The 18,231-nt window shown below is 36.1% G+C and overlaps 1 protein-coding gene across 4 annotated transcripts in view; it reads left to right on the forward strand.

The window, feature by feature from the left end:
- The window catches only part of LOC124606969 (leucine-rich repeat flightless-interacting protein 2), a 228,718-nt gene extending 216,624 nt beyond the window's left edge, over positions 1 to 12,094 (forward strand). For 3 of the 4 annotated variants that reach the window (XM_047139109.1, XM_047139110.1, XM_047139107.1), the window contains one exon: positions 11,532 to 12,094. In XM_047139109.1, the coding sequence (XP_046995065.1) occupies positions 11,532 to 11,642 (111 nt within the window). In that variant the 3' untranslated portion in view covers positions 11,643 to 12,094. Of the gene's footprint in view, positions 1 to 7,684; positions 7,780 to 11,531 lie in introns of all 4 variants that reach the window. The other variant, XM_047139108.1, reaches the window with a different exon arrangement.
- Positions 12,095 to 18,231: the final 6,137 nt, after the last annotated feature.

Consider the following 18,231-nt stretch of genomic DNA (forward strand, 5'->3'; position numbering starts at 1 on the left):
TCAGTATTTCCAATGGAATGTTGTCTACTCCTGGGGCCTTGTTTCGACTCAGGTCTTTCAGTGCTCTGTCAAACTCTTCACACAGTATCATATCTCCCATTTCATCTTCATCTACATCCTCTTCCATTTCCATAATATTGTCCTCAAGTACATTGCCCTTGTCTAGACCCTCAATATACTCCTTCCACCTTTCTGCTTTCCCTTCTTTGCTTAGAACTGGGTTTCCATCTGAGCTCTTGATATTCATACAAGTCGTTCTCTTATCTCCAAAGGTCTCTTTAATTTTCCTGTAGGCAGTATCTATCTTACCCCTAGTGAGATAGGCCTCTACATCCTTACATTTGTCCTCTAGCCATCCCTGCTTAGCCATTTTGCACTTCCTGTCGATCTCATTTTTGAGACGTTTGTATTCCTTTTTGCCTGCTGCATTTACTGCATTTTTATATTTTCTCCATTCATCAATTAAATTCAATATTTCTTCTGTTACCCAAGGATTTCTACTAGCCCTTGTCTTTTTACCTACTTGATCCTCAGCTGCCTTCGCTACTTCATCCCTCAAAGCTACCCATTCTTCTTCTACTGTATTTCTTTCCCCCATTCCTGTCAATTGTTCCCTTATGCTCTCCCTGAAACTCTGTACAACCTCTGGTTCTTTCAGTTTATCCAGGTCCCATTTCCTTAAATTCCCACCTTTTTGCAGTTTCTTCAGTTTTAATCTACAGTTCATAACCAATAGATTGTGGTCAGAGTCCACATCTGCCCCTGGAAATGTTTACAATTTAAAACCTGGTTCCTAAATCTCTGTCTTACCATTATATAATCTATCTGATACCTTTTAGTATCTCCAGGGTTCTTCCATGTATACAACCTTCTTTCATGATTCTTAAACCAAGTGTTAGTTATGATTATGTTGTGCTCTGTGCAAAATTCTACCAGGCGGCTTCCTCTTTCATTTCTTAGCCCCAATCCATATTCACCTACTATGTTTCCTTCTCTCCCTTTTCCTACACTTGAATTCCAGTCACCCATGACTATTAAATTTTCGTCTCCCTTCACAATCTGAATAATTTCTTTTATTTCATCACACATTTCTTCAATTTCTTCGTCATCTGCAGAGCCAGTTGGCATATAAACTTGTACTACTGTAGTAGGTGTGGGCTTCGTATCTATCTTGGCCACAATAATGCGTTCACTATGTTGTTTGTAGTAGCTTACCCGCATTCCTATTTTCCTATTCATTATTAAACCTACTCCTGCATTACCCCTATTTGATTTTGTGTTTATAACCCTGTAGTCACCTGACCAGAAGTCTTGTTCCTCCTGCCACCAAACTTCACTAATTCCCACTATATCTAACTTCAACCTGTCCATTTCCCTTTTTAAATTTTCTAACCTACCTGCCCGATTAAGGGATCTGACATTCCACGCTCCGATCCATAGAACGCCAGTTTTCTTTCTCCTGATAACGACATCCTCTTGAGTAGTCCCCGCCCGGAGATCCGAATGGGGGACTATTTTACCTCCGGAATATTTTACCCAAGAGGACGCCATCATCATTTAATCATACAGTAAAGCTGCATGCCCTCGGGAAAAATTACGGCTGTAGTTTCCCCTTGCTTTCAGCCGTTCGCAGTACCAGCACAGCAAGGCCGTTTTGGTTATTGTTACAAGGCCAGATCAGTCAATCATCCAGACTGTTGCCCTTGCAACTACTGAAAAGGCTGCTGCCCCTCTTCAGGAACCACACATTTGTCTGGCCTCTCAACAGATACCCCTCCGTTGTGGTTGCACCTACGGTACGGCTATCTGTATCGCTGAGGCACGCAAGCCTCCCCACCAATGGCAAGGTCCATGGTTCATGGGGGGGGGATATGCACTGAATTTTATGAACTCTTGACCTTTCAGACTTATTTATCTTTCTACCAATGTTTTTGCATATCATGTATACAAAACAGGCTGTTCCCTTAAGGGAATAGAAGACAACTTGCAAGTCTTGCACATAGAAAAGAAAGTGAGGGAGCTCGACTTTCTGGAAGAAATATGAAAATGTTCTGAATGTGCAAGATAATGACAATGGAGTGAGACTCTTTAATGCCTTTGTAGAATTATTTTAACGCAGATACATAATTATGAATTTGCAATACCTTTTCAACAAATAGCTAGAAGCTGACAATTGTAGATTTAGGAAATGAGGAGAATGTAGGCGGCAACATTATGGTTGAACCAGTAGCTGCGCTTATGCAGTAATTCTGCGGACAGCTCAGTTCACAACCACCCTCGGAGTCGTACATAAGTAGGAAGCGGAAAAATTCACATTGTGCAATAAATGCGAAATAGATGCAAATTATGCCTCAAAAATGCAAAAACGTGAAATTAATTAATAGACACTATTTCATAGCAAATTGTATCCATATGAAAATTTTATGAGAGATAGTTTGAAATAGATTTATTTTCTGCATTTTGAAAAAATTGAAGTGACTTATTGTGGTCTATCTACAACACCAAAAGAGATCTGCAATCCCTGTAACAATGCGTCAGTTCTGCTGTAGGCTGCTGCCCTGCTACAGGGAGACGGGGCTTATTTCCCTGCACCTCTCCTCTCCCACCTGGCGCTCAAAATTCTAGTTTGTGTACACTTGCTGCTATATGACACTATAGCCAATAATGGCCGCACTCTGCATTATAGCGATCGGAAAATGAAATCTGTAACTTTTTTGGACTGCGGCAAAATCCTTCCCCTAACATAAATATAGAACTACTATATGTTCAGTTCTACTTCTATGCTAAATACCTGGTCAGTTCAATTTGTAGCATTGGTCACACAGCTAAGAATGCCCACAAAAGGGGCAGGCAAAGGCAATTAATGTCCAGAAACAGCTTAATTCGACAATGCATTAAGTTCACGGGTGGGAAAATGCTGCTGCTCTTCAACAGGACAATCATTCCTGAAAGCTTAAATACTGCTAAACCAAGAAAACAAAGTCCATTTCAGAACAAAAAGGTGTTAAAGTTTATGCAGGAGCAAACAATCCAGTGAAAAAGTTCCCAATCGGAACTTTTTTAACAGTCAATTTCAAAGAACTAAGGCTTTGTTCATCTTCACTTATGTAGCATGATAATCTTTTATATTAGTGCATGTAATCATCAAAAAACGCAGAACATAGATGCGAATTTTGCCACTAATAGATGCTTATTTTGAAACTTCCTCGCAGATTAAAACTGTGCCGGACCGAGACTCGAACTCAGGACCTTTGCCTTTCGCGGGCAAGTGCTCTACCAACTGAGCTACCCAAGCACGACTCACACGTGGGTCGTGCTTGGGTAGCTCAGTTGGTAGAGCACTTGCCCGCGAAAGGCAAAGGTCCTGAGTTCGAGTCTCGGTCCGGCACACAGTTTTAATCTGCCAGGAAGTTTCATATCAGCGCACACTCCGCTGCAGAGTGAAAATCTCATTCTGGAAACATCCCCCAGGCTGTGGCTAAGCCATGTCTCCGCAATGTCCTTTCTTTCAGGAGCGCTAGTTCTGCAGGTTTGCAGGAGAGCTTCTGTAAAGTTTGGAAGGTAGGAGACGAGGTACTGGCAGAAGTGAAGCTGCGAGGACGGGGTGTGAGTCATGCTTGGGTAGCTCAGTTGGTGGAGCACTTGCCTACGAAAGGCAAAGGTCCCGATTTAGAGTCTCGGTCCAGCACACAGTTTTGATCTGCCAGGAAGATTTGTATCAGCACACACTCCGCTGCATAGTGAAAATCTCATTCTGAAGATGCATATTTTGCCAAAAACAGATGCTACATTTTCCTTGTCCTTATGCATAAGCGTCAACTCTGGGTCCCACAGCAGATGAGCTGGATGTGACCTGGTGCAGTGTCCAGTGTGGGGCGAAACGGATACAGACAGAAGTTTCAATTTTAGTGTAAGGTGAGGATCCACAGTCCAGTATGTTTTTATTAAATTTTATTTTATGATTTCTGCAATTAAGGTGGTAGACTTTTCAGCATTTTAACCTCGTGAGATAAATTTTACATCATGATGAGAGCATTGTCTCTTGAAATGCGTTGTTAAGTCATGTGCAGGACAAAAAGTTGAATGGTACCAATTATTACTCTAATAACTTTTAAAATCTTGTAGCACTTCTTTATATAGATTCATCTTGGTAATAGATTCTTACAAAGATTAAGTTCAGTTATATGAGTGTTTCAGTAATTCACTTAGTACTTGTGACAGAGATCTTTTTTGTTTACTACATCCGTGGGTTCTAGCCTCTTTTGAATTATCATTGTTGTAGAACTCATTGAATATTTAAAGTGAATCAATATACGTAGAATATTATGTGCTTGTCTGCTACTGCTGTTTAAAAACATATGAACATGGTCATAATAACAGCTTCACACAAATCTTTAAATAATATGGAAAAAGCACATGTATGAACAAAAAGAAAGCTTTTCAGTAAATAATAACCACCTCCATGGATGAAATCTTTGTCAGTAAAGTGTTTTTTCTCAGCAAACATTAACTTACATCCCTTTGCATGTGGAGTATTGAAACTAATTAACTTTGATGTATAAGTTCAAGCTAGAAAAACTGTCAAAACAAAAGAAAAATAGTGGCTTTTGTGATTTGTTGGTTAACTTCTCTGTGGTCATTCATTCCATGGTGACCGCAAACATCCTTATGAACTGACCATCCTTCTGACTATTACGGTTGCAATCGGCCCATCAGGAGGATGTACTGTGATTTTGTCTTATTATGACATACATCACAAAACAGAGTAACACTCACATGCTTTACACTCTTAAAATTTCTACTATGAAATGTATACACCACATCATTCAGGTCTTTGGTAAATAATTATGTGCAGCTGTCTAAGTCTCTCATGATGAAAAGAGTGGATTTAGTTTTGGCATTCACACAGTGCATTTCACAACACTATCTTTGCACTTGGTTAGTTGTGGTTTAATGTATGCAGCCTCAGGAATTAGATAGCACAGTTGGTTACTGAGTTCTTTAGATATTCTTGGTATAACAGTGCTGATTAAACCTGCTACTCTGCTAAATTAAGTGCAAAACTGCACTCATGTCAATTCTGCAAGAACTGATTCTGGAAGAATCAATTTTCTTTCTATTTGTTGTTTATGTAGCCTGTAATGAACTATACCCCTTTAACAAAAGTACTTGATACAAAGTTTTAAATTTTGTTAGCATTTAAATTGGCCAAGTGATCTGTAAACTTAACCATTCCCTTTACAATCCTGCAAGAGCACAAAATCCAGTTGGGATAGTTCATCTACTTCCTCCTCATTTTTTTGGGGGCACTGCAGTGAACTCATAAAAGACATTTTAATTACAGCTTGTACCATAAACCTATAAGTTTTAACAATATTCCTTGAAAAATCAGATGCTTCAACTTAGCAATTAATGTCAATTTCATATCACATCATGTTCAATATTTTCACACACCTTACTCAAAACTGGAATTTTTGACACTCAGTTGTTTGTTTTTGTTTTGTTTTGCTTTAGGGTTAAAAAACAACTGGGGTCATACGTGCCCAAGTCAAAACTATAGCACACGAAAACATTTGGCGATTGTGCTTTACTAGTGAGGAATTAGTTTGATCTCTCTCTAACCTGGTAGTGTCAGAGTTAACTACTTTTCTGTTTGTAATACTGTTATCATCAAATATAAGTTTAGTTGAAAGAAGTATCACATTGACTTAATTTTAGGGTTCTGAAAATACCTTATTGTTCAGTTGTAGTCTCACATGAAATTTATTATCTGGGACTTGGCTGGGTTCTTCATCTTTTTGTGTGGCTTGAGTATGTTTACAGCACTGTCTTTGTCATTCTTTTAATCCTCACAGTGCCAGTATATTGTTCGTAATTATTACAGTAATAATGCTTTTACTCACTGAAGTAGTGGTGATATGTGATTCTTTGGTTTTCATCATCTATTTGTATTTCAGGTAGGAGGCGGTTTTTTATGATTTGAGTGGTGGTGTTACGTATGAATACATCTGCATTATCAGTTTTTATAGAACTTGATAGTCATGAGTCACAAAATAGACTTTTTATAAAGAAAAGTATGATATTTACAGTAGAGCAGAATTCCTGTTGCCCTGTGTTTATCAAAGTATGATTAAAAAACGTGTAACAGATAAATTTTCTGTGTAAATGCTGTATGGTGTCATTCTTCAATATAAAATGCACAGAGTTTGTCAAGTTATTTTAATTTAGAATCACACGAATGACTGATTTGTTATACATATTGTTTTATAGAACATATAGAACCTAACTGTATAGGACCAGTATTAGCTTTGACACAAGTGAGAGGAACATTCTTCCTTTAAAATTAATTTGTGCATTAGGTGGAATATTTATTGACAAATTCAGAAAGGAATGGTTTGGTTACAATGGATTATGTAGATGCTACAATTATATAAGATATAATTGAAAACTCTGGTCTCAAGTTCTTGAATAACATGCCAACTTCTGGTTGTTATTGGAACCTCTAACTAGTGATGTGTTGTTAGCAAAGTCATTTTACTACCTTTTTTTGTGCATAAATGATGTTACTGCATATGATGCAACATCACCTTTCTTTGAGTTTGCTGAAAGAGCAAATATAAAAATTGTTGTCACTTTGTATAAACTGTTGTCACTTTGTAGAATCTTCAGTAAGAATGACAGAAAAAGTCCCTTACAATATATCTTTTTTTACCCAATGCAAACAGTGAGTTTACATTAGCAACAGTTTGTGTTTACTCTCTGCAGATGTTTCTTTAGAAAATTCCAGGGTTGTTGATGTATCTTAATCATTACAGTATAGTAGTCCATGAAAAATCCAGCTACTCAGAAGTATTGGTGGCTGTTTGTACACACAGAAACATTGGGGGGAAAGACATTTGCTGAAATATGGTAAACAATAGCAACAGCATGTACGTAAGGTGTTTTGCTATATACTGTTATGTCAGGCATATTTGCTAGCTCGTGTGTAATGCGCAGGCTGGAAGTGTGTAGTTGTGAAGTTGCTACATTACTCAAAAGTAAGTAGTATGTGACACAAGACAATTGTTGGTTGATTTGAGGCACTGTTACGCAAGATATGTGGTTGGACTGTTACCTCATCAGTTAAGTGGTAACTTATATGTGAAGAATTGTTCCAAGGAAGAGAATAGAGTGAGTTATCAAGGAGGTACTGAGAGAAAACTGATGTAATGAAGCTGAGGCAATGAAATTGTTACCAGGGAGTGGTTGATGAGTAAAGTGCTTAATCTATAAGTGAGGAATGTTGACACTTTATGTAGTTTTTAGTCACATATGGAGCTTGTCATAAATTCATTGGCTGATATCCGTGTGGTAGTAGGATTTTACATTTTATATCAGTTCTCTATGAGAAATGGAAGTGTAGTGTATGCAATTTCCTTTTGTGCCGAAAACATTCATACACGCAAATGATGAATTGCTATATATATTGCATTTGTTAATCCAGATTTCTGAATTATTTGAAAATTAACCATCAAGACCTGGTGGTACTGCCTGCTTGTTTCAGCTGGTTTTATATAGATGAAATATTAGTTACACATATGTTATTTTACATTTGTTCTTGCTAGTGTGCTGTAATAGGAAGGAAACTGGCCGTGGATTTTTTTGTTTTGGTGACACTTGAAGTTTTTACCACATTTTCTGTCAGGTTCATCAGTTGACCCAGCGCTTGATGGAGACAGAAGAAGTGAATAAAGCCTTGACCAGTGAGATTGACCAATTAAAGACTACACTCAGATAACGGTACATGCCTGCTACATTTGCAGCATGGTTTTTTTTTAATTCAAGTTCCATGGTGGACCATATGGTTTTCTTTATGTAGTTAGTTTATTTTATGTTGAAAATTTAATCAGAGCTAACTGGTTGAACCACCTCACTCCTGCTGACCTTCACCATTCACTTGCAAACAAGTTTATAGTTACTCCTTGATAAAGTGCAGCTCAGGACCAAATAAATAAAAAGGGAGTCAATACATGACTTTTCCTCGTGTATTTAAAAACCAGTTACACAATACTGACAGATGAGCCAAAGAGACTGAATTGTTATTCAGATTTAGTGACTAGAGTTTAAGGATTCTTCAGACTTGGTTGAATGGAAAATAACTATTTACTTCACCAATTAATTTTCCAAGAATCGCCAACCTGTGGTGTCATTCATTTTATAGTGGTTACAGATCTGTAGTCATTAGTGGTTTTGTAAACATAAACAAACTAATCGAGACTTACAGTGTTCATTTTATTGCTTTGTTGTACAAATCCCCAGTTTTACTTAATATTTTTGTGCCTTTTTAACCATGTCAAGTCTGCTAGTAGGAATAGTTGACATTCGTTATTGATTACTAAAATGTGTTCTATAACATTGAGATGACTCACTCAAACAAGTGAACAAATGGTAGATGAATTGTGTAGAGCTGTGCAATAACATTTTTCTCCTCTCAGTGCAATGCAGCTATGTGACAAGGTGTTGTAATGTTGAATATTTAGTGTAAAACTTCAATTTGAAAATATGTTAAGTAGTGATGGTTCCAGTTTATGGTTCATTTAATTGTAAAATTGTGTTAATATTTTATCTGAAAGCTTGTATGTTAAAAATATGTTGTTCTTTAGGAAGACCATTCTTCATTAAAAACTCGGATTTTTTGTTTGTTGTTCCAGAACAAGATGTTTTAATATTCTTGAAAAAGGAAGTAGCAAGATAAACCTCCCAGTGCTTCCATTATTGAAATATTTTTCTTCATTTTCAGTCATTAACCATTTTCCATTGAAGGTCTGATATCAATTCCTTCTGGCATGTGATTCGCATTTTACTGTGTATTTGTCTCAGTTTCCTGTATGTGTCATTTACTACATTAATTATTTCTTTGTTTCTTGTATGTCAATGGTTTTAAAATTCGCTGATTGTTAATGCAGGGTAAATCACGCTAAACCAAATCCAGTGGGCACAGGCAAGAACCTATTCACATACATTTCTGGTTTCCATGAATGCAGGTCAGAATATTGAACATCATATTGCAGCACATGACGACCTTATAAGTCACATTCTCTGTGGCTTCCAGTACCTTATAGTGTTATACTTTGCAATGTTGTTGTGTATATTCTTTTTCATTATGTCACTGCTGAGTGGACTGGAACTTGATTAGATCAGGGAAGAGTTAGGCTAAAGCACTTCTGAGTGTCTTCTTTCAATTGTGAAAACAGGTCGTCTTGTTTTCAAGGATACATGCTCTGTTATACAGTTCTGGTGGAAATACGTTTAACATCATTTGTATTTTGTTAACTGATGTAAGAAGGACTTCAGTGTGTCCACAATGTTACCATGATCAGATTAATGTCAATTTTTTTTTTTTTTTTTTTCCTGAACATAACTCCTTACACGGAAATCCCTGGTCTGGGATTCACAAAGAAACTTAGCTTTCAATTCTTTTACTCTTCTGCATATACCTTTGGAGTCAGTTGTTTGTAGTGGCATGACTGTTACTAAAATAATATTGGTCTTCAAGCCTTGAAATCTTAGAGCTTTAAAGAATTTTGTTCAATTTTTTGTGCCTAAGGGACTGAAGGTATTAGTCAGTCTTTCTTATGTTTCCTTTTTCCTATTTCTTGTTAGTCAGGAAAGAATGAACATTTGAATGTACTTGCTGCATTAAAGTGCCTTTCTGGTTCAGTAGATAACACTGACAAGTTGTTTGTAACTTCAGACCCCTCCGGCTTTCAGGTAATAAATATCTAGTCAGCTGTTACAATATTTCCAGCTGCATACATTGCTTGTGAAAATAATCCATCTTTGTAAATAACTACATAAGATTTTCATATGTGAATGAATCTTGGCTACCTAATGTAAACGCTTAATTATCTTTAAAGTTCTTTCTTTTCCTCCTTTAATTGTTAATGTCCATCTTCCTGATTGACGTCTACACACAATACGTTTTAGCAGTTGTCAGTGTATTTTTGTTTGTCAGTCCAATTTTACGTTAAAATAACTGAATGAATCTGTTGTTATTAATGTAAGGGAATCTGGGGCAGAGAGAGAGTTTTAAAAAAGGTCTACATAACATTATTTGAACTGAGATATTATGCATGAATGCCAAATGACAGTCATTTGTTTGTGTAACGTAACATCTCATGTTGTGATTACTTGCAAAATTAGGTTTTTTATATTTTTTCTAAAGTTGTAGTGCAAATAAGTGGTGTGACAATGGTGCAGCATAAAACTCAGAAAATTAGGTTTCATTACTAATATTCGGATTTTTGTGCTTGTCACTAATACTCACATTTTTGTGTTTGTGACACTTATGAGACTTCTTAATATACATACTTTTTGAAGGTTTTTAATGTTTGTGTTTTGAATTTGCCACTACTGATGTTCATTGCATGTTAACAATCAGGATTTTAAAATATTTCTTTCTTCTGCTGTAGCTTTCATGTCTTCATTTTTGTGCATAACATGTGCCTTTTCATGTGAAATTTGTTGAGATTGTTTTATGTCAATATAAAGTTAGTCACATGAGAAATTATTTGGATTATCTTTTTAAATTTACATACTGCTACTGTTGTAGTAATTTCATCGTTGTTCTAATTTTGTGAAGGTCTCAGGATTAAAATTTACTACGATATTATTAGATTCCCAATGTATTTTATTTACAGGCTACTCACAGAAAGAGGAACATACTTATTTATGTTGAAATTTCATATGATTCTTTTATATTACTGTGACTTCAGCATGAAAATTTTGTAGGTCAGCTACTAACTGTAAATGAAAACAAATGTAGTATCTCCCTCGAAAGTGGCACTGTCTTTGGTCATGTCCTTAATGCATGTGTTATGTTTCATCATTGGTGAATAACGTAGTGAAATTTACAGTCAAGTTTTTTATCACTGTTATGTCTTTTTTCTGTGAGGTTTTAAAAATCTTATGCTGGAACAATATTACTGTAAGTTGACTAAGTGCTTATGAAGTACCATTGTGTCAGTGACCCATTATGCAATATCACATCCCTCTTCTCATATAAATTTGTATGACACATTTTTTACGTATAATTTTCAATTAATCCTTCAAAAATACATCAAACTATTCATGTAAAAAAGATTCTCGTAAATTGTATATGAAAATAGTCCTTTCAGGGACTTGTTCCTTGTCAAGATACTACCCATTTAGTGGATATGCTTTGTGTCAGTTCACTAGATGTTAATTCTTCAAATAAATGCGCCACTGTCATGTTGGAAGAGTACTGATGCTGTATGGAAGTGATAAAGAGTTTGTTTTCATCATTGCCTTTTGCCAGTTTGTAGAGTTAAATGTCTGTAGTCCCATTTATGGAAGAAACAAACATAATCGCATATGTGTCACAGACCAAGTTAGAGGTTGTCATAACTTGAAATTCTGTTCATCACCCCCCCCCCCCCCCCCCCCCCTTTCCCCCTCCCAGAATTGTTTGTCATTGATAAATGTATAAATTTGTTAGTATCTTGCTGTGAACCTCATAAATGTATTTTCAGTTACGTGAAGCCCAGGCACGGATTGAAGAACTGGAGACGACCAACACACACCTCCAACGACGCCTTGATAAGCTGAAGAGTGCCAAGTCTGCCCTGCTGAAAGAGCTGTGAGGCTCATTTGCAACCTTACATGCTGTAGCTCTAACTACCTGCAGCATTTGTTCTCGCTTTGGCTGTCTCCACTGTGTAATTGGCAATATCCGTGCCATTTGCAATGTACTGAAATTAATATCAGGACAGTTTACCATAGCAAGAAAGCTGATAAAAGCAAATCTCCTCATCTGCTCTAGAGAGTTAAATTTGTGTGCACCCTCCTGACATTTTAATTTTTTATCTCATGTGTCAGATGTTATCCGGCCTCATAATATGTGTTGAGAAAAGTGCATGGACAGCCTGTGGTTTCATTTGCATAAACCACGTACAACAAAGTCCAAGATAATTCAGTTCATCTGTTGTTACATTAAAATACATTTGTCCGCAACATTGAGCATGTGCTGCCTGTTGTGTAACTGTGTTTATAAAAGAGGGGTATTACTTTGCTACTTGCGCCCCCCCCCCCCCCCCCCCCCAAGCCACACAATGTTACTATTTATTTGTCAGCTTGACACAGAAGTTGAAGTGTGATTAACAGTCATAACAAAATCAAGTGGAAAATCTGATGACCTGCTTTACTCGCAACCTTCAAAATTGTGTCCATTTTGATCTAGTTGTACTGCAAAACTCTAAAACCGTGCTACTTTTAAAACATTTGTGCTTATCATTCTAAACATTTTAAAACTTTCTGAATTTATTAACCCGCTTCATTGTGCTTTATTTTATAATGAAAATTGGAGAAGTCTTTACACAGCAGTTGAAAGATAAAAGATTTTGGTTCTCATCTAGTTAACTGTTAGTATACAGTTCATATTTAGTAAGACTGAAACTCTGCTGTTTCTTTGACTTTGAGGTATTGTGCATTAAGAAATACCATATTCTTTGTGAGGACTGTTAGCTGACAAGTAAATTTTCATATTGAAGCAGTGTACCCTCTTAGGTCATTTAATGCAGTTGGTTTCACGTACATCACAGTTTGATTTGTTTTTACTGATATCACCCTAAAGTAAATGGGCAATAATTTAGTCGGCAGTTTTTTTACCTGTAGAATAATATTTTGTGGTACAAATAATTTTTATGTCATGGCTGGTATTTGCAAGATTTTTTTGTGAAGTTGTGGAAAAAGCTTTAGAACATAATGAGCTGTATGTTACTATTGCATAATTATATTTCACTGTGGTGTGCATAAGAAATATACTGTTATAAATATGGCAACTGGCAGGTACATATTTTTGTTGAACAGCAGTTAATGTGTTTGTTAATCCCTATTAGTTTCTTTTATTGTTACATTGCAGCGCAGCCATTTCTCTACAAGACACATTTCATATATGATCTCATGGCAGAGATTGATTGGATTACATAAGATAATCTCAGTAACTAGTAATGTCTGTTAAAGGAAATTTTTCTAACTTTCGTGTGTGTGCCAGTGGCATCCATTATGTAATCTGTGTGTTTGATTTGCTGTAACATTTTGTTATACATTTCATTTCCATTACTATTGATTTTAGAATCGTAACATTTTTTCTGTCACTCAGTCCACAGGGTGCATATAATTTTGTTACATTTTCAGTTTACATTGAAATTAACTGTGCTGATTATATCCTAACAAAAAGTTTTAGAATAATTGCAATGCTCATGGCTTTTGTGGAGAGTCACTCCATGTTATTGTAAACACTCCATAAATCGCAAGTATCATTGAAAAAAAAGTGTGATATTTATTTGGGTGTGGTTGTGTTTTAACGTGATGGATGAATGTAACGTGAACTTACCTGTTGTTTGTTTGAATGTGTAATTAATTTGTATGATGATTGTGTGCATCTGTAATTAAACTAAAATGTGCTAAATAATTACTTGAAATATTAGGGGGAGGGAATACTAAAATTCATTTACATTTTCCTCATATAAAATCATAATGCAAAGAAGTAATGTTATGTTCAGTGACACTTCATAATGAGTGGAAAGAACCAGTCATAAAAATAACCCTTAATGGCTCCTCTGCTATGTAACTAATTGTTTTGTAATTTTGACAGAAATGAAAGATCCAGACACTTAGACTTAATTTCTACATTATAACTTTTTGTTTATTTGTTTATGTTTCAAAAAAATACTTAAGTGCTTCAATAAAAGTGGGCCAGAAATTGTAAAGTTAATACTTACAGCATACATGTAATAATGAACATGCCTACTGATGTTTCAAATTTTATTCATTATGTTACAGTCTCCTGCCTTTGTTAGATGGCTAAATTAATGGTGGAGGAAAAGTTTTAAAGACTGAGTGTGATATTTTCTTAGAATACTTTTCTTGTATTCTTTGTGCGTTAACACTTTTTTTATAAAAAATACTGAATGACTAGTTCTTTCCTACTTCAGTTATTTCTTGAGATTTTGGGAAATACACAAAGAATCATATGGCTTTTCAGATATTTTCTGGCTTAACATTTATGTAGATGAGCTACCCCTAATACCCAGGTGTGTGAATATTTTGCAAAATGAAAAGTTCCTCCAATATTTCAGAAGTCCAATTAAAAAGAAGAATTTTGTATGTCAGACTGTGGCATTTTGTACAAGTTTTGTATAAAGTACTTTGTATATAGAGTGCTTCATTTTGTATCAGTGATGTTGCTTCTTTGCTAGAAGCACAGATAATCAAAATGCTTTTATTGACATCACAAACACAATGTCCGGCATCCACTGCCATCGTTCTCTATTGTGTAATTGTCAATTGTAAAAACAAATTGCGTTATATGCGAAAGTAGAAACTGTGATTATCATTTCACTGTAAAGTGAATAGCATATTGAATGACAATTATTAGTGCTGTAAAATAATATTTTTGTTTAGGCTTCCATAATGTTGAGTGAAGCTGTAATTGAAGAAAACATCAGTATTCTTTTGTTATGCTTTGCAACATAAATACAAATAAGATTTTGTTTACAGCACAATTTTAACATTTGTGCATTACATGGCATTCACCCCAAAAGGGAATGATATGAAACACGATAAGGTCGTCCAGGATATTAATGTTAATGTTGAAATTTGTGCACTAAGCTGAGTGGCTTCTTTTCTCTCAGCTTGAATCAATAGGCAGAGTCCATTGTCTTGTTATGTAGGATGTGTCATTCCATTGTTGTGAACCTATTCAAAGGCTATTGTGATTATGTGAATCAGTCTTGACTAAAAATTTCAGATCAGGCAAGCAAAAACAAACACGAAGGATTGTATGGTATATTCTAAGCAAATGTTGACAAGGAATTTAAAAGTTACGTGGGAAATCTCACTCAGTTTATATTTTATTTTTCTAACAATAACTTTTTGTTTCCTTTTGGGGTGAAAGTCATTGTATGTTGTGATAAATTGATGCACTTTTAGCTTGTGATAATCAGTTGTATGAAGGAGAAAAGATAAATTAATGTACATTAAAATTTTCAGATGAAATATATTATCCAAGTTGTATTGGAAACTTTCTTCTGTGTATTGCACAGTTTATTTTGAATATGACATACAAGTTCCCCTCCATTGTTTTCACAACAAAGGTTTGCATTGAAGGAATGGCACCTGACCATAATTATTGGATAATGGTCCAGTAACAATGCTGAAGAAAATATATGATATTATTTTGTTGTTACAGGTATGTGAGATACTGAACACTTTTCAATTAAATTTCTGAGCTACACTTACATATCTCTCTCCCTCACTTCAAATATTTTGGTAAGATGTAGATTTGCTGTGATGTTCTGTGTAACACGTCAAAAAAATTTGTGTGCGCTGTTTGCAGTTTCATTGGTGGTAATGGTAGTGATAGTGATAGTGATAGTGATGTACCACTGTCCAGGATGTCTACATTGCTTTCCTCGGGTAGAGTTTCCAAATCTCTGTGATGAAGTTGCAAAGTGCTACGATATTTATGTATTTGTTTGAAAAACCATTTTTTGATCATGAAACTCAATAAGAGTGAAGTAAAAGATTTTCAAAGAGCTAGTAAGAATTGATGTATAGTTTACTGAGTGATGACACATACAGGAATATCAGTAAAGACCCCACTATGCAAACGATAAGGAAGACTGCTGCCCTTCTGATCGCCTCTCCTTCCCTTCTGGGGGTTGTGAGGAGATTGAAACCTAGGGGTGCAGTCCCTCTGAGGTTTAACTGGCTCCCAAAAAATCTGTAAGAAATGTGTTCTTTTGTGACTAATAATGAGTAAATTTGGTTCTCCAAATTATGACATTGCCAAACACTTAGCCTCATTATTAAGACCTCCTGTGGGTGCCCGTCATATATACATCTCTGCAAAATTGAAAATCTCTTGGGGAGAACAGTTCTGATTTATTAGTCAGATCTGGTGTGGCTACCTTAATCAGCAAGGTTCTTCTTTCAGATTTCTTTACCTCTTATAGCCAGATGTTTTGATAATGAACTTACATCTTTGTTCAAACTTGATCCGACCTAGACTCGTTCTTTATTTGGCAATGAATTTTTTGAAAGGACTGGTGGTATCATTGTGGGCTGACCCTTATCATCCTTGGTAGCCAGTTTGGATCTGGATGACTTTGATGAAAGGGCAGTTGAATTTGTTGGTTTAAAATCTACAGTTATTTGGAGATATGTTCATGACACTTTCGTCGTGTGGTCTCATGGTAAGGATGAATTACATGAATTTCAAATCATCTAATTTCTATCCAGGGAACTCTTCAATTTACTACTGAAATCAGAAAGAAGGGCTACTTTTCATTTCTGGATGTTCTGGTTTGTCGCAAAGATGATGGCCCCCAGGGACACGCAGTTTATCACAAGCTGACTCGTACAGACTACTTTTTACATGCAAATGGCTACCACAAAACTTCCCAGACAATGGGATTTTTTTGAAATTTTGTTCAGAGGGCGTGTAGCATTGCTGGTGAGTGAAGTTTGCAAGAAGGTGAGTTTCTATGCTTAAAAGGAGTTTTTGAAGCAAATGGGTGCACTCCATAACTGATAGGCAAGGTGTTCTGGATAAATCCAATGGAGGGCTTGAGGAATGAGAAAGGTGAAGTAGAAAGAATTAAATTCATGATCCACAGTTTTCATACCATATGTGGAAAGTATCATTGTCAAAAATAGGTTGGATCCTCACCAAACACAAAGTTAAAGTGACCTCTGACCCTCCACTGAAAACAACAGAACTCTGACTTGATGCTCCACAAGACTGGGGATCGCAAGATCCACTGCCCTTTCATACATTGGGCAGATGACATGTGCGAGCGCATGAGAACTGCACAGAACACTGAAGGCAACTTGGCTCATACAGTCCAATGAATTGACTATGGCACAGCGCTACACTGACACTCGCCATTCTATACAGTACAATAATGTGAACATTTTAGGGCTGACTTCACCATTCTGGGACACTGTGGAAAGGTCAGTGTATAATCATTTGGCAAAGGATTTAATTAATAAAGATAGTGGTTTCAGTCTGGACATATAATGAAATCTAGCACTTTCTTCCAACAACTAGAAAAATGTCACTATGGTGCAGCTTCTGTAGATGCATTGATACCCATCATGATCAAGTGTCTAACCACAGAGACGGTTCATCATAGTTCTTTGATGCTGAACAACATTTCTGGTCTTCGTGTATCAATGTGGCCCTCAGCTTTACAGGAGTGGATTAGTGTGGTATTTCTTTAGTTTGTCAGCTTAGTCAGATGGTGCCTGAAAGATATATGGCCAAATTATTTGGTGAAGAAAATCTAATGAATCACATTTTTGAAAATAATTCTACTATCTATTAAATTCTTTATATCACTCAGTAGGTGGGCAAATATTTTTGTGGGTGCATACCTCAGTACTTCCTGACCCACAAGGATACTGAAAGTCATTTATCTACCTAGTATTATGTTTATGAATGTTGCATTTTTTCCAAACTATCATTCATTATTGATGAACTTCATAAAGGAGTACAATTCTACAGGACAGTGTTCATTTACTCTTTTTTCAGTGGCAATAGCATAAACATGAAAGCAAGGTCCCTTCAATTCTCGATGCATAATTCTCTCAATAATGTACAGTGAAAACCACTGCGGTGGTGCTACGGACTGGTTCACATAGTTCTCTTTGCACTTTGGCAGATCTCATATTACAGTAAAGCTTGCTCAAATTGGCACGTATATAATTAGGAAATCTGCCCAAACCGTACAATTATTTCAGTCCAGACACATTGAGTGCAGTTTTATATGCTGATTTTTTGTATACAGTGGAATGTGCCTAACGCAGAAACGGAAAGCAAATCTCAGAACATCCTTAACAATTCATTGCATAATGAGGAAAAGAGCCAAACAGTACTATTGTATTACAGTTCATTAATTATTGATGACTCTACAAGGACTTTACTTTTAACACCTCTGTTAAGTGGTGCAAAACCAAGAAAAGAGGTCCAGCACAGCGTGGCGCGGCTGGTGTGGATCTAAAACCTTGCCACTCTGTGCAACAACGAATAAGTTACACTCACTGTCGGTACAGTATATTCAAAGGAAATGGTTTTTTCATCAGCGCTCTGTTTGTCAGCTTTCTTGTTTTCAACATTACTGAAGCACGCCGGTGCATACAGGAACATTGTTGCACATCTACCAACAC

This window comes from Schistocerca americana, chromosome 3, assembly GCF_021461395.2.
Source record: "Schistocerca americana isolate TAMUIC-IGC-003095 chromosome 3, iqSchAmer2.1, whole genome shotgun sequence".
In the NCBI taxonomy this organism is placed as follows: Eukaryota; Metazoa; Arthropoda; class Insecta; order Orthoptera; family Acrididae; genus Schistocerca; species Schistocerca americana.